Source organism: Oryzias latipes, chromosome 9 (assembly GCF_053564925.1).
Source record: "Oryzias latipes strain Hd-rR chromosome 9, Olatipes_Hd-rR_3.1".
Taxonomy (NCBI): Eukaryota; Metazoa; Chordata; class Actinopteri; order Beloniformes; family Adrianichthyidae; genus Oryzias; species Oryzias latipes.
This window is the reverse complement of record NC_136245.1, coordinates 20,432,510-20,457,027: the sequence shown is the minus strand read 5'-3', so window position 1 is coordinate 20,457,027 and position 24,518 is coordinate 20,432,510. Positions and strand designations below refer to the sequence as shown.

Below are 24,518 nucleotides of genomic sequence, written 5' to 3'. Positions count from 1 at the left end.
TCCCTTTTTCTACATTTACTTTTCATGTGTCTGTGGTTTTAATGGCTTTTGCCGTCTCCAGCTCACACTTTCACAACTGAATGGCTGTATGATATTAATAACAAACTTTCCTCACAGTTTTCAAAGTATCTGATTATTTCAACAGTTTTCATTTTTTCTACTAAGAAAATATAATCTAATAGAATAACGATAAAAAGGGTTCAAGAGTAAATTGACTCGTTTTTAAAAAAGAAAATGCATGACTTGTCCTAAGCTAAAGTTTGTATTTACCTTGTCTTTCCCTTGTTTCTCATCTTGATACACATTCCACCGCTCTCCATCGTTACTGTAGGCAATTTTGTACGAGCCAACAAACTGGACATGGCCGAAGTCTTTGGCTCCCTGGGTGATGATACCAGTTACCTTGGTTGGCACAAGCAAATCCACCTAAGAAAAACGAAGAGAAAAGAAGTAAGACAAAAAGTAAGGCAGAAAAAAAAAAAACTTAGCAGAGAATTTCAGCAACAATTCAGCACACTTTTCACAATAAGGCCATTTATCATCTTTTTGTTCCCTCTTTTCATGTCATCTGCAGATTTACTGAATACAGACATTGGATGTAAGTCAAGTCGGTTTCAATTATTCACAGAATATTGAACAACAAGGGTAAGTCCACAACCTCGCCTCAGCAAAACAGAAACTGCACGCTGCAGCAGCTTCTGACACTCTCACTCCTCCATTTGGGTTAATTTTTAATAGGATCTCATTTGCTGCAAACAATTTACTGTGCAAGGCTTCTTGGCAGTAAACATGCAAACTGTTACATTTATTGACATTTTTGTGTTCATTTATGCTTTATTTTTTTGGACAAGGACTCAAAGCAAGTGGTTTGAGACTAAAATTAATTTGGGCTCAATCCCATAATGCATTAGAAACAGTGTGTGCGTGTGACTCTGAGACATGGAGAATATATTCTGTCATGATGTCTAAACATTGGATGTTTTTTCTTACTTATTTGTTGTTTTTTAATGAAATCTTTCTGCTGTGCTAAGGACCAAAAATGAATAATACATGTAAACACTCCAAAACAGAAGTTAAGTGGAAGCCATTGTATGCACAAAGCAGGCGGTGAGTGCAAAGCATAGCTTGCATTACTGTGATAAAGGTTGTTATTTTTAAATAAACCTCATAATTAGGTAATAAATGGGGACAACGTATGTGCAGGATGTTTTTGCATTTGCAAAGCTTAGTGCGACTAAATTAACTTCCTACCTACATTTATTAAAAGTCTGAGAAACACTAAATTAATCAGATTGAGAGCATTTTGTTTAAAAAAAACATAATTAATGGAACTGTGATGTTAACAGTTTAAACTTTACTCTCAACACAGGAAGTAAAATTACTTTGGGTATTTTAGCAAAAGAGCATATTTGCTGCATGCACACAACAGGAACTCAACATTCCTCTCTCTGAATGACTGAGAGATACTGTGGGCCTAAGGATAATATATCCTGCTCTTCTGGAAATGACATAACATGGCAGTCCCCAAATAGATTAAACGGTTAAGAAATATATCAATATAAAATGGCAAAACCTAAGTGAGCATTTCTTTTTCTTTTGACAACTCTCAAGAAATCATTAAAGCCGACTGAACTTCTGCTAATATGGTGCTCAGTAAAAGCAAAAATAAAATAAAATCAAAAGGAATGGTCCATCAATGTATATGAAGTTTAAGAATTGCTTTAGGTCCTGCCTTGTCCTTTTTTATTTACTGCTTCATGTTTGACATACTTACTCCCAAAGGGAGTGTTCAATGTTGAACAGCTGATGTGCTTTTTGAAGAAAACGATCATTTTGTCCATCAAGTCAAGGCCACTAAATGTATAAAGTCCAATTCACTGCTCATATTCAGCCTAGAAGTGGCTCTTGCATTATCTTTAATGTTCACTCTCTGTTTGGCTGATGCAGCTCCAAGGGTAATTTTCCCATGATGCATCTGAATCCTTTCAAACAACTGCTCACTTATTGAGGCAATAATGTCACCAGAAGCCTCACTGAATAGAAGGGACCAGCAAAAAACTGTGACAGGAGCTGTTTGGTATATTCAGAGGGCCATGGCACCTTGCATTGGGAGGCTTTGATTATGCTCCAGTTGTGGAGCGTTCGGGTAATCTCGTTCCAACCAAGCAGTCAAGTCTGCCACCAAAACAAAGGCACGCTTGAAGCGAAACCTGTAATTGCTGTCACAGGTAGCGGTCAAAAAATACGACCGCCCCTAGCGACGCCGGCTCTCAGCACTTTGATGGCCCAAACCAAATTAGGAAGCAAGATAAGCTTGTTAAAGCAAGGTCTTTCCTCCAGTCTCAGCCCTCTGTTATTTTTCCATCTCGCTTTCAACTCCATTTGCTCTTCAGTCTGGTTTTAAGCGAGACAAACTAGGAGTACGTGTGATTCCTGCTGCTCTTTGAAAGCATGCTGGGTAAATACCTCAAAGTGAGAAAAGGATCAATTTCAGGGTTTTGCTCACTTTGTCTGAGATTACAAAACAAGATTACATTAGCTTTAATCTTGGCTCATATTCTTACATAAAGAAAGCTATAATTTCGAGGGGGGGGGGGGGGGGGCACATTTACCTACCTATTTGCACTTATCTTCATGACAGAATACAAGGGACCAATGTTTGTAAAAGTTTTCCAGGCAAACACTTCTGGCATCTCTCCTCATTAGGACAAGACTTGGTGTGTAAATCTCTAAAGTTACTATCTGAAGTGGCTTTGCCACTATAGGATAACAAAAATATGCAGCAAGAGAAGGCTTTTAAGGAGCCCCGTGTCCTTTTTAATGAAGACAGTATATGCATAAATAGCATTCTGCTAGCATTGTCCTTCCAGCTGTGCCGATTGTTCTGAAAATGATGCAAGATCATTCAGCCTGCCCAGCTGATGAAAGGGTGAGAGAATACTGCCCATGTTGTGTATATTTTATAGCTCGGAATTCACAGCTGTGAAATAAATCCATATTTACTCGGCAGCATTTAGGATTTTAGTGTTTTTTAACTAAATCTCTTGATATGACATTTCATATTTCACAAAAAATCATGGTCTAAAAGATAAAAATGTTTGTTTTCAAATTTGATTTTGCAACAGTTTTGCTCTTTCAAACACTCTAAAAAGAGTTTGGTTCTATTTTGTGTCTTTGGGATGAATTGAGAATGCCTGAATTTAAGAAAGTCTTTGTACCCAAACACATCACATGGATCAGTGCAACATACAACATATAAAACACAACTTACTCTGTGATGATTGACGTCTCTGCCCTGCTTAGAAGGAGAACTACATGACTTCTTTTTAAATGAAAATTCTTAATTGTACTATTAGTTGTAGTTAGGACTGTCATGTTTCGTTATCTAATGCTATTTATACCAGTCAGTAGTGGATGCAGTTTACTTTTCTAAGACAGGAACACTGAACACTTAAGTATTTTTTGTCAGGCTTGATTAGAAACAGGAGTGTTTTACCTGAACATAAGCCTATTGGAAATAATGACAGTGGGTCTAGGGAGAAAAGTGTGCTTCATTCACATCATGTTTTACTTTAAATATAAAGGAAAGATGCACAAAAATAAGGAAATAAGAAAAGCTCTGGTCATTATTTCAGGACTGCTTTTTCTCTGCATTTCCATATACTTATTGGGTAAACAAACTGTATTGTAAATAAACTCAGAGACAGCAAACTACAAGTGGGTAGCAATCTGAGTTATTCTTCCTGTTTTGAAATACCGCCGCAGTGGGAAAAATGTCTACATTTTAATAAGGGTACAGAGTTTACTGAGAGGTAAGAAATTTCATACTGCAGTCTAAAATCCTCTCCATATAACTACATTTTTCCCTTTTCTCTTGGAATAAATGAAGGTTTCACCTCAAAACAGTAAAATATGCTTCCAGTTAAAGGCAGAGTTTGCTACCCAGAGGTTGGGTGTGGATAAGGCGACACGGCCGATTTCTGATTGCAGGTTTGATTACCGTTCTGACCGTCCATGTTGTCAAAGTGTCCTTGGGTAAAACATTGAGTATCATGGCAGCTTTGAAGCTTTGCTGTCAGCGGTGTGCAAATGTGTGGGTGAATGTGACTGTAACAACAAAGCACTTCTGGACCTTGTAGAAGGTGGAAAAACACACTATACGAAGACAAGCATTTAAAAATCAAAAGAAACTCTTTCCCCCCCTTCGGCAATCAAAACAGCTTAAGACACACAGGGAGTTGATAACATTAAGACATTACTTTCCATTCACTATGTATGTTTTGAGTTGATGCAACAACGATCAAACAACCTTGTTGAGGCCTAAAGTTGTGTTGAGAGCATAAAAACACAATGTTTCCTTTTTCTAAGTTTTTAATATCTGTAGGTTTGATTTTTCATCACATGTTTAACTTGTTAACATTGTACAGCTAATGTGGTCAGGCTGAACAAAACCTTTGTTGTACTAACACATTCACAGGGTCTCCATCATGTAAAATGAGCACAAGGTCTCAGGAGGGCTTTGCAAAAAAGAGCAAGACCAAAGAAATAAAATGACATTGAATGGAGCTAAGTTCAGGTAGCATTGACTCAGGGGAAATTAAACATGCAATGCAATTCAGAATGAATTAAGAGCTTCATTCTATGTGTCAAGCATAGTAACAGTGGCACAGGAGTCAGCTGTCTGCAGCCTGTCAATACTTTCACTTCATTAATTCCATGCTCTAGGCCTGTCTTTAAGCAGTTACACAATCCCATGGGTTCAGGGCTCTGCATGTTTATATACTGGTGAGTTTAGACGGACAGATTTTAACGCCTGCTGACAAAAACAAAGTTACACAGCTGTGAAAAGCAAGCCTGAGACAGAATACTGTATTAAAGATGAGCTTTATATTCACTGAATTCCATTTGCAACAACTTTCCCATGAAGTCTCAGATCTTGCAGCCTCTCTAAAAAGATATTTGCATATCACATTATCACTATAGTACACTGTTACCAATCAAACAACTTGAAAATGTTCACCTAAAATTACATAAAAGATTTAAAATTAAGGTCAAAGGTCAAAGTTAAATAAAGGAAAATGCATTTTTTTTTTACTAAAGAAAGGGATTGAATAAAGATAAAACGATTCATGTTTGTTTCTGCGGGTAATGGTGACAGTCCCAAATTTAAAAGGAGATCCTGATACAAAGAATCAATCTTTCAGAAACAAATAAAATAAATTGCCAACAAAAACAAGATAAAAGCAAGATGGGTTCACCATCGCCGACCAAACACCAATTATGCAGTGATGTGGTGGTTGCTGAATAAGTAGACTCATCCATGGTACATCCTGCAATGAACTGACAAACTACTCAAAGTGTTCCCTGCCTTTCCCTGACAGTACCTGGTTAGGACCCAGAATCCCTGTGACCCTGCACAGGAATTAGCAAATATGGATAGACTGATCCATGCTCCCAAACCATTGAACAGAGCAACAGGAAGTGATTCTTTCGACTGGTCCAGCAAAAAGAAGCGGTTTGACTGGTGCTAGAAGGTTTTGATTCTAAGCAACTCTTGAAAAATGGGTTTGTAAGTGATTTCCAGTCAGCTTTCAGACAGATTTTAGCCAGTTCACACCACATGCCTGGACCGGAACTGTCTGAAAATTACTTGACAGTTCATAACTTTTCCACTCGGCAAGTCCCCCTATTTGCATTGCTGCTGTTTAACCTGCCAAAACATAAAATAACAGATTCAGTTGCACGTCTCTGACTGACGCTGTGTTTAAACTTTGTCAGCCACACAACACAAATTAATACCATCCACTTTGCCTGAATGTACTGTGACACAAGATGGTGGGAAATCACCAGGAGAAATAGCGTTCACAGAAGGTTACCACAGTGGAAAACGCATCACATTGACTGACATGTGCTTAAATTAATTGGATCAGCCTATCAAATTTAGCATTTTTTTTGTATAATTTAACACGCACAAAGATCCCAATTAATTAGGCATGCTTACACTGCATAACATGCAAACAAATCACATCTGTTGCATTTTTTTATTTGGATTTCTGGAAAAGATGGATCTTCAGATGTAAAAGACATTACAAGAAAACAATTATTGGTTAAATGTATTAAAACTAAAAACACATTTGTTGTTGATTACTACCAAACATGTTTTACCTGTTCAGAGTAGAAAAAAGATTTAGGACAACGGCAAAAATAGCCACAATTAGACATCTCAGAAAGACAACACTAATGATGGACCATGAAATGCCTCGAATCTACAGGCCTTAGTTAACATCTATCAATTAATACATCCTTTTCCTACACCCCCTTATTGCTGTTCAGGGTCACAGGATGCAGGAGCCTACCCAGATCCTGTTGGGCGAAGCCAGGGTAGCCCTATGGTTTACCGCAGTCCATCACAGGGGAAGTCACAAAACAGAAATACTCACATTCAGACCTAATGAAGCATGTTGTTGGACTACAGGAAGAATTTGCAGTGCCCAGAGAAAAATCCATGCAAACTTAGCACATGAACCTAACTGGGATTCAAACCTGTGAGGTGAGAGTGATAATTACTACTCCACCATGCTGGCCACCGCTCCAGCTGTTTCTTTCAATTAAAAAAAAAAAAAAGATATTGCAGCTAAAAGATACTTAGTTGGTTCTGCACAAACAAAGAGATGTGCATCAATGCTCTTTTGCAGACATGGGAGCTAAGAGTGGGCCTTTTGGTCAAAGTGCAAAACTCTGGTTTCATCATAAACTTACAACAAATTATTAGCACAACAGAAAATAAATGATGATTAGGGCTCGTTTTGCAACAACAGCGGTCATATGAGGCAAGTGAGGCTCTGCCTCACCTGTCATTGTGATAAAATGGAAAAAAGTACATACTATATTATTTCCACATTTTCAGTTGACTCGGCACGTTTTCCACAGTTTCTGAGGTTAAAATCGCCGAATTTGAATGTTGCACAATCACATATAGGGAGCAGAAACTCCGGGTGAGGCTCAGAGCGCTTCGCCTCATGTCTAACTGCAGGACTCAATTTAAACAGTGAGGTGCAAGAAGGACGCTGACTGTAAAGGCGAAGAATAAGCTGATGGTGAGGCTAGCCTCGCCAGTAGGGGGCAGATGTGAGCTGACAGCTGCTTTGCATTAGAAACAGAACAGGCCGAGGACGTCTTTCTTCATTGGCCATAATTTCCAGCACAGCATCAATCCATCAATCCCAGACGCACTAAAGGATTAATAAAAGCATGTCTTGTTCTGCCCTGATCACAGTCTAGACTCAAACCTGTCTGAATGGATACATTGGGTTACTGTGTGTACAAGGTTGAGGGTTGAGGTTTTGCTATACGACAGAGTCGCGTACACAAATTGCCAGCAAACTTTACTAAAAGGAAAGTGGAATACCTTTCTCAACAACAACTTGTATTGGAAACTTCCTTTAATGTGATTTGACAAGCTGTAGGGTGAGAATTGTAGCCTTTTGTTTGTTTTGTAGCTCTGTTGTCTTGGTTTAGTCCTTTTTTGTTTTACACTTGTCACACCAGATTCAAATAGATTTTCGGTTAATTACCCTCGGTGTATTTTGGGCTGCTTTTCAGGTCATCTGTTACCTCATACTGTCTATTTTCTTTCCAATTTGGTTCTTGGTTGTATCATGCGTTGAATTGATTAATTAAAGTTTATTAAAGTTTCCTGCCATCAAGCCTGATGTTCTGCATTTTGAGTCCTTCACCATAAGTTCCTGATAAACTGAACTACAAGAGGGAGTGTGATGTCACCCATAGAAAATGGCTTACTTCTAGGTCCAACAAAATGAAGTCAATTCAGTCGCCATTTTTCTGCGCTGCCATGTTGGAGTCAGATTATGTCAGTAAGCAGTGATTGGTCCAAGTCAACGTGTCTATGGCAACCACTCTCACAAAACAGGAGTAAGCTTGTTGGAAGACTACACCCCTTCCCATGAAAATGGGCTTGGGAGAATCTGTCAAAGATTTTGAATGTTCGAGATGAGGGCTAATGGGTGCCACATACTTTTAATGAGGTATCTGATTGCTTGAATTGAGGTATTTTGATAACTTGAGAAGAAAAAAAAATCCTGAAAAAAATGAGGATTAGCAAGAACATTTAAAAAAAAAAAAACAATTAGTGGAGCAAGGATGGTGATTCGGAAAAATGGAATGACTGATTATTAGCCCAAAATAGAATTTTAAGGGATTTTGGCTACTTCCTGTTTGAAACACAAGAGGGGAGGGGTCACTCAGTCCAGTCCTCTTGTACAGTCAATGGGATGTTCACAGAGTAACAAAAAGTCAACTTTTCCTCTCTGTGCCTGACTGTTCTATCTCTTTTAGTTCTGAAACTATTTATCTGACCCACTTTTTTCCCCTATATCAACCCAACACATAAACATACAGTCTTCTCAAAAAAAAAAAAAAGAAGAAGAACTCTGCTATCCTTGGAATTTAAATTTCCCCATGGTCATACAGAACACACACAGTCAATCTCCCCTTCTAACACATTTTGTGATCGGTATTATTCTGCAGGACTGATGGCATGTCGAAAGGTATAAATGCCTGCTGAGCTCTCACACAGGGAATGGAAGATGTGTGCACATTCTGGGTTTGCCTCGGAGCATCCAGCACAGAAAAGGCAATGTAACAGTAGGAAACATCATAGAGGGGCCAGCGTGACACTAAAAACACTCCAGCATGAATTTAAACACTTTCTTCTTCTTGAAATTTGAATTGTAGGCACTGATGTTAAGAGCACAAGGTGTGAAATCTAAGTCCAATGTAGCCGTCTGCATGATGATAGATCTACATGTGGCCTGTGTGATTCTGTCACGAGAATAGATGCGTTTGTCGCTGATAAAGGTGACTTGTTTTGGCAAAGCGTTGCAAGAATCATCCAGCCAGAGCATATCTCGCAGCCAAAATGCTGTGGATATAAAGGAGGGTTAACACCGTGCAGTAACTCACTCTGAACTGCATACCCGTAGCAAACGCACAAATCTGAAAGCCAAACACGGTCTGAACATTGCTTTGCATTTAAAATTCTTTCCCTTCCACTCTGCTATTCCTCACTTCAGTTTTCACGCCAGCACATTTGCATATGTACCAACATGTCACAGAAATCCATCTCATTCCTATTTTCTTTAAAACTGCAAAAATCACAGTCAAAATAAGACTTTTCCATCATGCAATCACTTGCTCAAATGTTGCAAAAAACAGTTTTGAACAATCCCTTGAGAGAATTTAATGAGCAACAATAAAGATCTTTCTTGATCTTGAAGATCCTGTTTTCACAGAGCTGATGTAGAATGGTATTCAGTGTTTGATCGGGATACTGGAGCTCAAAGTTTCGACGTACTGGGATTTTCTGCAGCAGCTTTTCCCAACCATACCTCTTTTTGAGCTGGTTGCTAGAGGTGGAACATTTTCAGACCCTTTCATTGTCTTCAAATAAACACAGAAAACATAGAAAGTTTCTCCCCTTTTGCTTCCTTCTTGTTGAAGTATTGTTTGATCTACATATCCTTCGAATGGTAACTGTCCCTAATCAGCATTCAGCTCCATGGTATCCATACGCCGTGGCTCTGATCACTCTTCATTCTTATGTATTAAGGGTCACTGGGTTTGTGGGATCGGGCTCAGAACACAATAATGAAAGCATAATCCAAGTTTGCAGCACTTTGAGCTGCAAGAGTGAGCACCATTTTCACTGATTTTACCATCTCGTAGAGCTGAAATTCTCAACTTGCAGACAAAATAAAACATAATAGATGGTGTTTTTTTGGTCTGCAAGACAGCTGGCAGCTTGCTATCAGTCAAGCTGGGCAGGGATCAAGTCCTGTTGTCCAGTTAACTATAACCAACTGTGTTTCTGAAAAGCTTTGGGTTTAAACACATTGTATTGAACTAACAGCTCTATAATCCAGTGAAATGACAATGCTTCCTGTTGTGGGAGCTTACTGGGTTGTACCTGTGGAGGAAACAGTAGATTAAATGGAAGTCAAGTTCTTTGAGTGTGATCATTTCTCTCATGGGACTGGTTAAATGTTAAGCTGGCAGAAAACGGAAAAGAATTTAACCTGTTAGTTTGCCATTTTAATATTGATTCATTAAATTCATTTCTGTCCCCCATCTGTCTGCGTTTTGCTTCTGAACTTGTAATTTTTACTATACCTAAAACCTGAAAATGTGGGAACAAGAGTAGATTTTCTGTGTTTTCTATCCTCATTGCTACAGATATATAACATACTTGACGTGACTTGTGTTTTATTTTGAGATGCACTAACGAGTAACAATTTGCTGCAGACATCCTAAAGCAACTACATATGGTATAGGTGAAGATTTGTTTGCTAAAACACCATGATATATGTTCATCATTGTTTTAAAGTTCTTTGATTTGCATCAGTACCAATCTTTTTTTTTTATTTTTCCATTTAACTTGTCCTGTCCAGCAGCTGAGCAAACAGACAGGATCTGAAGGATTTTTGGGTTGGACAAATTTTACTGTTACAATAGGGGGTTATAAATCTTCTGACACACGGGGTGTAAATTTGTATGAACCCCTTCTGTATTTAAGGCTAAACTATTTTATGTATTATGTATACATAGTATACACTGCTTGCCCTTCTCCTTTATGGAGCTGTGCATACATTTCATTACAAATCTTAAAGCACACTGGCTGAACATTCTTTATCTGTTCTTTTCTCTGTACCTCCACTTGGGCATTACCACTGACTCCTTTCGTGCCCCCGGCCATCCCCAACTCCAGCACATCTGCTGCACTATTTAAACATGTCGTTGTAGAGTTAGATAAGCTAATTTTTCTCTTAGAGCCCTGTCCATCCTGGGAGAGAATCCCTCCTTCATGTGGGCATCCCTGAGGTTTCTTCTCTTTTTCCTGGAATCCGTTTTTTTTTAGGAGTTTTTCCTTACCCAGAAGGAGGGTCAAAGGGCAGGAATGCCCAGTTTGGCTTGGACTGTTTAGTTTATTTTAGCAATTACTATTATTATTATTATTATTACAAATATTGAATACCATAACTAATTTCATGTTCTTAAACAATTATAATTATATAGCCCATATTGTTGTAATATTGGGATATATAAATAAATAAAATTGAAAAGAAAAGAGTAAAAAATAATCACAATGGAGAAATTCCAGAGCAGCTCTCAAAGTTTCTTAACATTTTCTATAAGCAGGCAATTTAGATGGTATATTCAAGAAATAATAAGGTTCCAACAGCATAACTGAATAAAATGTTTTGTTTTCAACAAGTCTTCTTAGGTCAAAGTCATTTATGAAATAAACCTGATAGAAATCCAACTGGAGCCCACAGGTCTAAAACAGATGAAGCCTTACTTCAGCATGTCAATTTTAGTTTGCAGCGTTGCAGGAGCCACCGAGGAGAATTGGCCATGGCAAAAGAACAGGAAAGAAATCAACCATGGTGCCCGGGATCATTTAGAGCCAAAGAAGCAAGTAAAACAGCACACGGAACCAGCCAGGTGTTTCCCACATCCGTATGAATGAAGTGAGGGAGCCTGAACCAGATGTGTGAAAAATGGCCTTGACAAGGCTCTAGACATTGCACTTAGGGGAAACACTGTTTAATGTTCACTGTGAGTAGACATCTGATGGGCTCTCAGCGATAAAAAAAAACTCTGCAATCTGCCTCCATCTGGGATTTTGATTGAAACTGGTAAGGCGTACTGGTAAAACAAAATCAGCTTTTTATTAATATTGAGAGTAAGCATACCAGGAATATGGCTTTAACCATTCTCTCATTGAAGACAGAGAGGTCACTCAAGAAATAAAATTTGAAAATAAAACTGTGTGAATAAAGGTCTTCTATATTTACTTTCCATCATTTTCCATTCTTCTCTCCGCATTTTCAAACCACTTCTGGTATATAAAATATCTTCATCAAATATGCACCTGCATGCAGACTGGTGCTGCAGCTAATAGTTTGGTTTTACTCTTCTTAATCAATCACTTGTTCATAGTTATTTTAAAGGATCTATATTTTTGCCTTTTAATGGATACAGTTTCAACAAAAAATGTATTTATAAACCTTGTTGTTTGGTGTAGCCTCACATTAGTTTGCGTTTTGCTTTTTGATAAACAAAGTCTCAAAATTTTAATAGTCTTTTGGGCTTCTCAGTAATTATCTCATTGGTCAAATCCTTTTTCTTTAAAATGATTATATCCATTATCTAGTGGTATGAAACTAGATAACTAGTGGTAAATATATATATATATATATATATATATATATATATATATATATATATATATATATATATATATATATATATATACTACATTTTATCAATGTAGTGACATTGAAAAGTTTTACTGCCTTGATATATACACACAAACAGAGTAATATTTTAATTAGAACAGTTGTATTTTCTATTTTTGGGCTTAACAGTTTAGAGTTATACACAATACACATATTAATTCAGGTTCTAATCTTTCAGTGGTACAGCACAAATATATTTTACTGGCTTCCCTGCTTGTCACTAGAGAACTCTGACACATTCTGCCTCAAAAGATACAAATGCTCAACACAGTGGACCCAATATGAGCTACACTGATTTCAGATCTGGCACATTCACGTCTGACAGTCCCTGCAGATCCTGCGATTTCAGCAGGCGCTGCAGCAGACTCATGAATCAATCATCCCCCAGATAAAACAGATGAATGTAACCTGAGTTAGCTTAGAGGGACTGTGGCAGACACAGAGAAACAAGGAAAAGGTTATGGTGTTGAAGGATAAGAAGGCTTCCTGGGATTACGAAAACCAAATAATTGTTTTACACTGAATTCTGAGCTGTGCGTTGAAGAGTTGGAGGGAGAGGACAGCAAAAGTCCCCACTCTAAAAAGAGAACCAGATGGATTTACAAATCCTTTACAAACTTCATTGGGAAGCTAATTGATTCAGCATACTAGCTGTAGGGAAGCAGACTAAAACTGAGGAAAGAAAAGGCCATATTGAGTGAGATTAAATTTAGGTTCTGGAAATAATTCCGTTATGAAATTGAAAACAGGTCGGACTTCAAATTAGAGCAGATTCTTTCCAAGATTCTTCCCAAATTCTTTTAAGAAAACAATCATACACATGTACATTTATTACACATATAATGTTAACACATATAAGCTACACACAAATGCAACTAATTGCTAAAATGTAGGTGTTAAAGTCTGCTGAGACTGAGATTTACTAAAATTACAAATTGACAATAGATTTTAGGAAAATTCTATCAAATTTAAACGGCACCACATAAACTTATTTGCTCACTTTAATCTGCATATTGAAAGAGAATCTGGCAGCTGTGTGCTGATAATTAAAATTAGTTTATGACTGATCAACAGTAATGTTTCGTCACCTGTTCCAAAGCAGTTTGTTGCTTTGGCCTTTTCAAGGTTGTAAAAACATGGACAAATTCAACGATCTATATGTTGAAATCGTTTCATCAATATGGATCAATAAAGTATGAATATGAGGCCATCATAACACCATCTCAATATATTTTTAAATATATTTTAAATGCCAGAAAGTTCAACCAAGGAAATGATCATGCACATCTTAAAGAAATGCGTTTAGATTATATGTTTTCAAAAATTGTTGTTTAAAACCCTATTACTAATTTAAATTAGGTGTAATCTCATTATTGTCACACACAACAGAACAGATGCAGTCACAGCTGTGTTTGTTGGGTACCATTTAAAATCTTTGGTACAAACCAACCATGGGTCTAAACCCATAAGCTATCAGTCTCAGGGTATACACTCCACCACCAGCCCACTGAACTTCTATATCGCTTATATATCATAGCGCGAGCGGGCAGGAGGAAGAGAGCAGCGTGAGCACGCAGAGATGGCGTGTCTGCAGCTGTGAACCGACCAGAGTCTGTTATGGGATGGAAAGTTCTTCTAAAAAGACAGTCAAAGGCAAGTGGGGGGAAACATGAGCAACACCCCCGCCCCACCCAAAAAAAAGCAATTTTTTTTCCTAGACTGAAACCACCCATTTCCACATAAAAATTAATTAAATGTGCGTTAGGGCGCCCCTACTATCCTGTCAACCTGCTGCTCTGATGACCGTATGTTGCGCTGTCTGTGTAGAACACGCTGGGGGGGGGGTTACACGCGGGGGAAAACAACTTGGAGCTGCAGAGGATGTGAACAGGTAGAAAGGTGGGGGAGGGGCTTAGACTCACCGCTGATGATTCCAGACCCGCAACAAACTAACAGCTGCTTCCTGATATAAAATAGTTGTCGTCCATAAAACTAATATACTTTATTGGGTTTCCTGGATCTAAAGAAAAATAAATAGAAAGAAGTCTGCATCAAATTGAGTTTGTTTCCATCATCTCACTCATCTAAACTCTGGGTGTTTGACAGACAGAAAAGTTTTTTCAAGGTTGTGGAGACTGAAAAGATCAAAGGAAACACCATCCTCATAAATAATTAAAATAAATCATTAAATAATTTTCCTGACAGCATTTTGAATCAATACAAGTATCACCAAATGAACTATCGCGATATATCGGCGAAATGATTTTTTCTAACACCCCTAGTGTTGCAGCTCCCTGTGCCTTCATTTCTGTGGGAAACTGATCCAAATGGCTCTTTCAGAGGTACAGGTTGCAGACCTGTTCTAGTATCTTCTGCTTTCCACCAAAGTATTGAAAAACTAATATTTGTATAATTTTTTTCAAAAAGATAATTGGCCTAAAAAGGAACAAAAACAATTAGAGCACAAGTTGTAAAAATGCATTTAATTATTTCTGCTCAGCACTAAAACACACTAGACTAGCAATCCATGTTAGTGATGATTTAGGGCACAGAGTTGATGTATTCCAGTTTTACAGTTAAAAAAGTTGGGCCTATTTTATATATATGTATATATATATATATATATATATATATATATATATATATATATATATATATATATATATATATATATATATATATATATATATATATATATATATATATATATATATATATATATATATATATATATATATATATATATATATATATATATATATATAGCGACAGGGTCTATTTTTTGGGGATTATAAACATCCATCAAAATACTATTGACATTCATATTAGTGTCCAGGAAAGGAAAGCAATAACAAAGATAGTTTCAAAGTTCAAGTCGGTAAATTTCTGCTCGACTTTTTTCAAGAGGGCTGCCAGGAAAGTCTTTTTTATTTAAGCAGAAACTCAAGGACAGACTGAAACACATCCAGGAAGTTCCAATGGTTTACCCAAAGGGTATACTGGCAGATGAATGATCTGGAAACTTTACTAAACAGCCTTCTCTGCAGCTGTACAAGGGGCTGGCACAACCAGGTGAAGATTAAACAAACTTGTAACTGATTCTGAAGACACAACGGAAGAAAAGGAGCAATGCAAATTGGGAGAGTCATGTAGCTACAGCAGGAACTGCTGCAGTGAAGCAAAGTATGTCTTAGGTTCATCACACTGCTTCTGCATTTGATGTGGTTTATTTTAAATGATGCAATGCAATCTATTATGTATGATAATGTAAGTCATTGGTACCGGTAATTAAAAAGATGAATACTGCCAGTTAAAGGTCTTCTTTCTACATCTAAGTCAGTTTTTGTTGTGGTTTATATAACTATGTGACCTTAAATAGCTCCATATATTCTTACAATCCAATGCAGAAACATTTTCAAAGACTTCTAGCAGAATATGGTTTCTTTCATGTTAAGTCACTTAGGTTATTAACTTGCAAGCTCTGAAAATGTTTGCATCTCATGCAGCTTGTGTTCTTCCCACTAAATGCATCAGCTGGAGATGTTGCCACTGCGGCATTCCATTTTTTCTCTTATTAGTTTAGCAAATAAACTTAGCTACAGGCGCTATTGATTCAATTTTTCTGTGTACTCTGGCAGCGAAAACACTGATAAAAAGCGGTGCAGCAGGTGAAATACAGAAAACTGTTAGAGCATTGCCAAACCTACTTTGGGAAGTTGGAGGTAGAGATGGTTATGAAACCAACACCAGTTCAAAATACTTTTATGTTGATAATTAAATGGATAAAACTAGAAAACAATTGATGCTAAGGGGATTTTAAAATAATTGTGGGATATGTTCAAGGGCATAAAATAAAGTTCACCAGTTAAATGTTCCCAAATGATTTGTTTTGTCCGTTATCTATGCAAGCAACTACCGAAAAAGTACTGGTCTCTTGTTCTTGAAACAAAGGCTTTATCATTGCTTTTATAGATAATCAGAATGCCACTTTAATCCTTCCATGCTACAACGGCTCCACTCCCTCACAAGGAAGCTTTTTTCTGCTTTGCTGCATAAACACTGAGAGGGGAAGATCAGAGTTTCAATGGAACAAATTAAAGCTTTTCTCTTTTGAAGATGGCTGAAACAAATGCCAAGTTAATTCCATCGATAGCGAGAAATAGAGTTTGTTGTCAGCAGAGCTGCATTACGAGGTGTGATTTGATTAGTGAGCTGTGCTGGGCAAAGCTGGTGAAAAGATAATACCGGTTTTGATTACATCCAATGCATGTTCACCAGTACTGAGCAGGAATCAATCCAGCATCACATCCACTCATTGATGCGGCTGCTTTTTGATCTGAACGGCCCCACGTTCCCATCCTGCAGCCTTGTCCATCACTGACAATCAGGTTAAGTGGATGCTGCAGGGTTCTGGAGACATCAGCGTGACTTGAGTGAAAGTTTACGGTGATGTGGAAGACATCCTGCCTGGTTCTGGTTGGAAAGAAATAAAATCAATTAGGTTAGTGAAAAGCTGTCAGAGTGGACTGCAGCTTGTTTAGTGTGCAGATGTGGTAGCAGGACATGTCTTCGTCTACCTGCTATAAAGTGAATTATCATAACCAGCCTCTGCTGCTGAGAGAGAAGCTCCAGAAAGAAGAAGAGGGGAGCCTAAAATGACCCTTGACCACCTGACAGACAGACCACAATTTGTCAGGCTGATGGGTAAAAAAAAATGAATGAGACAAAAACTTTTCTTTACCCCTTAGACTTTCCTCATACTCCGGAATGACTGTGGATTATTGGAGAACCCCAGACTATCCTGAGGGAAGACGTCAAGGTATTGTAGAAGTTTAAATAGTTTTGAGCTATAGTGGAAGTGCAACACTAAAACTCTTTAGAATGAAGACAAAAGAAAGGTTACGTTCTTCACGTATCTTAGGAGTACAAGTAATGCAGCCAGAGACTCAAAGACACTGAATCAATGATAAAGAAGGCTTGTTCTGTTCAAATATTAATAATATTAATAATATACAAATCTAAATGTGCAAAGACAAAATGCTGCATTGCAACATGTTGTCCAAGAAGCACAAAATCCAATCAAAGCAGCAAAGTAGCGTCAGTAAAGGGCTTCTTCAGGTCTGATTTAAGGTAAACGTACTGAAGGTCAAGCCTGACCACTGCTTTAAATAAAAATTATCTCTGTGTGGTTGATTATTTTAATACAGTTTTGGACAAAGTAATGTTTTAATGTCACAGTTTTAGAACAGTTAAACTTTTCTCTTATAAGTGTTTACCGTTGCAGCTATGTTAAAGGATGACTGAGTGCTTGACATTTTAATTAGTCTGCTGGGAAATGTAATTGTGGACGGTACTCAAAGAGTATTTGAGCTGAATAGACAAAGTTCTTTGTGAAGTGTCAACATGCCCCAGTGCCTAATAAACTGCTGGAAAAGAGTAGTCAGGAAGTGTATTGACTTAGTTTCTTTTTTTTTTTCATTTCAAATGGATTTTATTCATTGTTTTGTGCATTTTATTCAGAGGTTTTTACAGACTGATACAGTTCTCTCTTTAGACACAAGGTAATACCATAAATGTACAATTTCTAAACCTGAAATCGATGTTAGGAGGCGGAATTACTTAAAAAAAACTGGCAAAAATAAAAATTAATGCTTTAAAGTGCAGCTACATTTCTATACAGATCACAGTATTTGCAGCACAAAAATGCATGGTGTGAAGTATGATCCAATTATTGGAGCTATGTGTGAAATGTTTGCTTTTCTTTCATTTTGGAGTTGTGTTTGTTATTTCTATTCTTTCGTTTACTCTTTGAGATAGGATGGACAAGACGACAAATAAGAAAACTATTAATTCCAAAGTACATATTTTTTCTTTCTCGTTAAAAGCAGAACATTCCTTTATTGACTCTCTAAAACATTATGACAAAGCCTGAATAAAAAAGGCTAAAAATGCTATTTTCTATTTTAAGCACTATAGGATTAGGTTCCCTTTTTTATGTTGTTATTTGCAAAATAAACATTTCTCCCACCAGTAAGAGTCACATTTTCACACTGCTCTAAGCAAACTGTATTTCCAATAAGCCTTGTGTTTTTTCCCACATAATTAACTTACTTCAGCTGGCCTGACTGTAACTTGCTGCACCTCTTGCTGTTTCATTAGTTCATTTGTGATTTTTGTTTTGGCTGCTGAGTTCCAGAAATTATGTGCCTCACAAATTATGCAAGTTTCCATAAATTGCAAATAATAAAAAAAGATATCATGGCCAAGGTTTGGATCTTTATTTTTCACAAATTTTACGATTTTTATTGTTTCACTTTTTTTTAAATAGAACACACAACAGAGGAGATCAATTGAGAGTTATGACTACATATCCCTTTTACAAAATGTTTTTTTTAATCAATGCATTACCTGGGTCTTTACTCATCAGTATTGGTGTCATTAGCAGGACTGTGATTTGTATGGACATGCTAATGCATACATATTATAATAGATTTTTTTTAACAAACCTTTATGTAATAATAAGTCTGTCACAAGTAATATTATGTCTTCTTAAAGTCACTTGCCCTAAATAAATAGAAACTTGTGTCATACGGGAAGTTACAGTTTTTTTTCCTTTTACATTTCAATATTTTCTGCACAACATCTTGTTCTGCAGCTCACTTTTCTAGCATTAATAGTTGGTTTTAAATCTTAGTTATTCTGTGAATGCATTCACAATGTCATCATAACCTTCAAAGAAACGTCAGTACTTAGTATTACACCTCGCTGAAAGAGGCAGGAGTCAAAGAATGTTATTTAAAAGTTAGTTGTAAGAAGAATCACATAAAGGAAGTCATACACTTATGACTTCCTTTATGTGATTCTTTTATCTTCTCAAAGGGTTTTGATGTTTTAATCCACTGACCAACAATGTTCTTCTAGCCAGGATATTAAAGTCTCTACCAACAAAATTGTCTTTATTTTCAGTAAATCAAAGCTTCAACAAAATGCTGCGTGTAAAAAAAAGGCAGCTGACATACAGAGTTCATCCATCATTTTTCTTTGCATACAGGCACTGTATGCCTTTAAGGACATACAAATATTATTATTAAATGAGACGCAAGCTCTGTAATTACCAAAATCATTGTACAATAAGGTGTGCTCTTCTTTATTGCTAATTATAATTTGTTACTAACAACTATGTTCAGTAAGCTTGACCTACACATCCGTCATGTATTTGCTTACGGACTGGAGCAGCACAAAAACCATAAAGTAGGATGCCTTTGTTTCCTGCTTTTCCTGATTCAGGCTAAAACATTTTACTTTTTTTTTTCTTATTGGAAGATACAGGGCAAAAATAGATCACTTAATTCAATTTACCTTTGTTACCAAATAATTTAAACAATTCTGATTGAATTATTGGTTGCTAGCGCCTTCCCCTCACATCAGAAAGGTCCTATTTTAAAAAAAATTGGCTTAGACCTTTCATTGTGGAGTTTGCATCTGCTCCCCATGCATGTGTGCATTATTTCTCCAGGCATTCTGGTTTCCTCTCACAGTCCAAAACCATCCTTCATAGGTTAATTGGTAAATTGCCCCTAGGTGTGAGTAGACCTGCATCCGACTGACGACCTGTCCAGTGTGTGCCACACCTTGTCTCAACAACAGCTTGGTTGTTCCAGCAACTCTGTGACCCTGGAAGGGATTCAGCTGGTTCCAAAGATGGATGAATGAAAGTTTGTTTTCATTTAATAACTTATTTTGACAAAATTACTACACACAAGCCCCATGCAAATGGGGTCATGACGAATCACATTTACATGGATTTAAAGATCAAATAAAACAACATTTTTAACATCTCCCAAAAATTGTAACCACTTAAACATGCATATTTAAATATGAAAAAAAAGAAAAAACTCTGTTTTCACTTTTCAAGTCACAAGTCACAAACTAAGGGAGCGAGACAGTGAAGAATTGCAGTGAACTGTTGTGCAAGGACAACAAATTTGATCTTTTTTTTGCCACTTTAACAGAAATAAAGATAGGATGGGAAAAGTGCATCATGAGACTTGAAATGAAGAAAAGACGGATAACAGATCCACTGATGTCTGGTTACATAAACACAAACATTTCATATCAACTGTGAAAACATTGTAAAAGTAATCTGATTGAAAAAAATACACAAAACAGATTTGACTGCTATCTATATTCAGCCCAAAGTCCTTTGCCAATAGAGCATCAACTTTTTTTGATCAAACCAAAAGAGTGTGAAGGCAGAGGTTCTGTTCTCTCATCACTACAACTCATTATCACCAGTAGCCAGACACCACAGAAACTGGTTTAGCCAAAGGCTGGGAGGAAACATGGCTGCAACCCAGAAGTTTCATGAAGCTAAACTAGGCCCTAAGGATTGATAAATTCTGCCTCCAATATTGGCAAATTTATATATGACTTTTGCCTGGATTTCTTGATATGGGATACATTAACATTTGTATATTTTCACACAAGGTATAAAATAACAAATATGTAACAAAAGAAGAAAAAATGGAAGACAAATATTCTACTGTGCAGTTTTAAGGGAGGATAATGACATTCGGGAAATCTGTTCAGAAAAAAACGTATCCAAAGGGTAATCTCAGCAGCAGATACACAGATTTCCTGAATCATTTTCTTTACAATCTCTCTCACAGTTGAAATATACCTATGAAGACCATTAAAGATCTCTCTCATCTATTTAAGTACTGCAATTTGTGGAATCAGTGAGTGGCAAATACTTTTTTGCCCCACTGCGTGTGCTTTTGCGGAATTATAGTGACATCTTTAACATACTCTTTTACCTATTTTCTTTTTGTCGTTCTATTCCCCCTGGCTGTGAATTCTATCTGGTCTTGAGAAAAGCCTTCATCCCATGTAAATGTAATACCTTCAGAGGCATAAAACACTTTGTGTGCAATGTGCAAATGGGTTCTGAGAGTGTATTGACACAGCTGACAACATCTGGACAAATTCATCAGACAAAACATTCATTTTGGCATTTTTAAGTAAAACGCATTGAATTACTAAATCATGAAAAGCTTCAATCAGAGTCCACTCCAGCGTTTTCTTAATTTTGATAAAACAGTTGACTTAAATAAAGGTATTTAAAAAAGGTAAAAGTAAATGTAGAAGAGTAGGCAAAAAAGAACAGTGAATTGCTGTATTGCTAAATATGGCACTGATTTTCAACAGAGACTGAGCATTGAACTTTAGCATTTAAACCCCTTTTTTTTTTCTACAGTACAGACAGGTGAGCGAGGAATTGTAAGGGGGTGTGAGATGCCTTAGATCTTTCACAGTTTTCTCAGAAGCTCTTCTGGCATCATCGGAGGCAGAGGTGATTATAACACTGCCACACACACACACACATAACACTTATTTATCACCATAAGAAGATAATTGAGTGTAAAAGCCTTGGAGACGAGGGGAGTAACTAATGAACCACCAAAAAAGGAATAATGATCATGGCTTCTTTTGCTTTTGTGGGCTCCAAGTATATCAGAAGATAAGCAAATGTGTTACAAATATCAGATTTACTGTATAGTATTTCCCCCTACCTTATAATTGTTCGCCATACACATGGGCATACTGTAATCACAAATGCAATTTTTGCATTAACTACGCAGGTTAGCTTCAGATTTCTGTTGATCTAAAGATGAAAAAAGGTTAAACATTGGTTTTCACGAATAGATCTGCTTGATTTGAAGATCAGCAGTGTTAATTCCTAAGATGGGTTTTATGTTCTTCTTTGTTAAAACTGCCAGATCATTATTAAAAATTTAGTTTTGAGAAAAGAAAGCACCTTCATCTTATTCCAGGTGTCACTTCTTGTGCATCTGAGGCATATGTATTTTAATCCAGCACTTATCTCTTTAAAGTCGTAGCATGGATGGTTCTGCTCAAATGTACAGGGAGAGATGTTGGAGCAAATCCAGGAGCAGTGTCAGGGAAAACTAATTAACACAACAGTGGAAAATGTCTAGTCAGTTTTTCCCCTTCTTGTATTCGATAGGAAGCTGAGACCCGGAACAAGTCTTACATCTGAACTGAGGGTATTAAAGTGATCACTTCATTTCACTCCTAAAAATAGCCAACTAAAGTTACGGTATCGGAAGACTATCACTTCCTGTGTGGATGCCTGTGCAGAAAAAAAGACTTGTGCTAGAAATTTAAACTGTCAGGGAGGCAGGAAGCTGAGAAAGAGCTGCTATAATGAGAGCAGGTTCAGTGCAGTTTTTTGACACTTAAAGTTGATAAGTGCACAAGAAAAGACGTAGACAGAGAAGCATCATGAGCTTTTATCATAGTTGAGAAAAGCAATATAAACTCACATCTCCCCTTTATCTGTCCACAACACTCTCTAGCTGCTAATGAAGTGCTACGGTTCCTGGTGATTTTCAGCCCTTCATGAGGTTGAACAATCACTGATGGGTTCGGGACATTTGGTTGCTTTCACACTAGATCATTTAGTTCATATCAAGGTTTGGTTTCTTAGATAGTCTGTTTTATTGGAAAGTGTGAGACTTGTCTGAACTTTGGGAAGACCTAAACTTGCAAATCCTGGCCGTCTAAATAATAAATATTGTGATTCACTTGTAAGATAACCTGGTGAACTTTATCCACGATGTGAATGTAGGACCAAAGAGCAAATCTGAATTAAGTGATGAAAGTTCTGGGCATTTCTAATGTATAAAAAAATAATAATCCTAACACAAGGTAATGATTAGTTGGAAATCGTTACTCTTCTGAATGGCAAAGCAAAAGCCATCGGGTAAACTGACTCATACTGAGCTGTATCAAAACGTGGAATCTGCCTCCAGGGGTCATTTAAGGAACTGCAACATTTGGTAGCGTTTGCTTCAAATCAGAGATTGAAAGGTGGTGGCTTGGTCTTGACAGAGGGAGCGCAGCAGTGATGTCCAATCAGCCTCTGCAAAACACGGCAAGAGGCAGTTTTTTCTGGTAGGGATGGTAAATATCAGATATGAGCTGGAGCTCAAGGTGCCAAATTCCACCTCATCACTCTGTAGTGAGATCACCCATCGTTAAACTCTTCGGTAAAGCAGATGTTGTCTGTTGCAGGAGAACTTTACAAATGTGGTATTCCATTTGCTGACACTATGATGGGCAGGAAGTTACAGTCACAGTTGTAGAGGTTTCAATAATACAATAGAGGGGAAAAAAATAAAGCAGTAAAAAAACACTTCTGAAAGAATTATAATTGTGGTCGGACATGTGAGCAACAGAGAAATCCAACAGTGTTTAGTGAAGCTCTATTGTTCTTGTGATCAAGAAGGATGAGCCTACATGCCTCTGTGTGGATTACTGGAAGGTTAATTAGGTTGCATGGTTTCAGGCTTACTCTGTGACCCCTGCTGATGAAAAGTAGATCTGTTCAGAAAGGCTTGCTCTTTCCTCTGCACTAGAGGTCAACAAAGGTCACTGGCAGAATCTCTTGTCTTTAGACCCTGGAGAAAAACAGTCTTGTTCTGTTCATTTGGTTTGTATATATTTGTGCAATTCTCTTTTTTTTTTAAGTCTTTGGTACTCTCAACACCTCATAGGTGCTTTGTACCAAAACTGCTATTGAATCTACCATTTTAAATCTTGTGTTACCTGAGTGGAGAATGTGCAGTGGTTGGATTAGCCCCAGTTTAAATTGCTTAGCTGTAGAAGGAGAGGGGGCAGTAGTTTTGCAAGACGTCCCAGGAGTTAATAACTAAAAAAGCTTTGAAAATATTCTTATAGTTTCTTTCCTTTTTCAATTTAGTAGCATGTGGATGTGACAGTGTGCACTCAGGCTGATGAACTGACTGCATCTCTTGACAAATAGTCAAATAAATTATGTGAGCTGGTTCCGTGTGTCTGCCTGTGCTGGAAGAAATTCAAGCTGTACGTTTCAGCAATAGTAGTGTCCAGGTACAACAAGAAACTTTGGGGGAACAGATCCTAAAAAGAATTACAGTGTTTACCTTTTGCCTTTAGACTTTTACCTCACCTGACATCTTCAGGTGGGCTAATGAAGCTTTTTTACAGATTCTGTTTCAGTCTCCCTCTTTGTAATTTTAATTCAAATCAGTTTAGAAAAACGATGGCTCAAGCAAAGCATTCATTTTTTTTTTTTTTTGCTTGTTTTAACCTGCAATGGCCTATAGCTACAAAAGTCACAGTTATCTGTCAGAAAGT

The 24,518-nt window shown here is 37.2% G+C and overlaps 1 protein-coding gene across 3 annotated transcripts in view; it reads right to left on the bottom strand.

The window, feature by feature from the left end:
• edil3a (EGF like and discoidin domains 3a) overlaps positions 1–24,518 on the bottom strand; it is a 130,906-nt gene that overhangs the window by 9,993 nt on the left and 96,395 nt on the right. For all 3 annotated transcript variants that reach the window (XM_011479264.4, XM_011479262.4, XM_011479263.4), the window contains one exon: positions 271–426. In XM_011479264.4, coding sequence (XP_011477566.1) covers positions 271–426 — 156 coding nt within the window. The remainder of the gene's footprint in view (positions 1–270; positions 427–24,518) is intronic.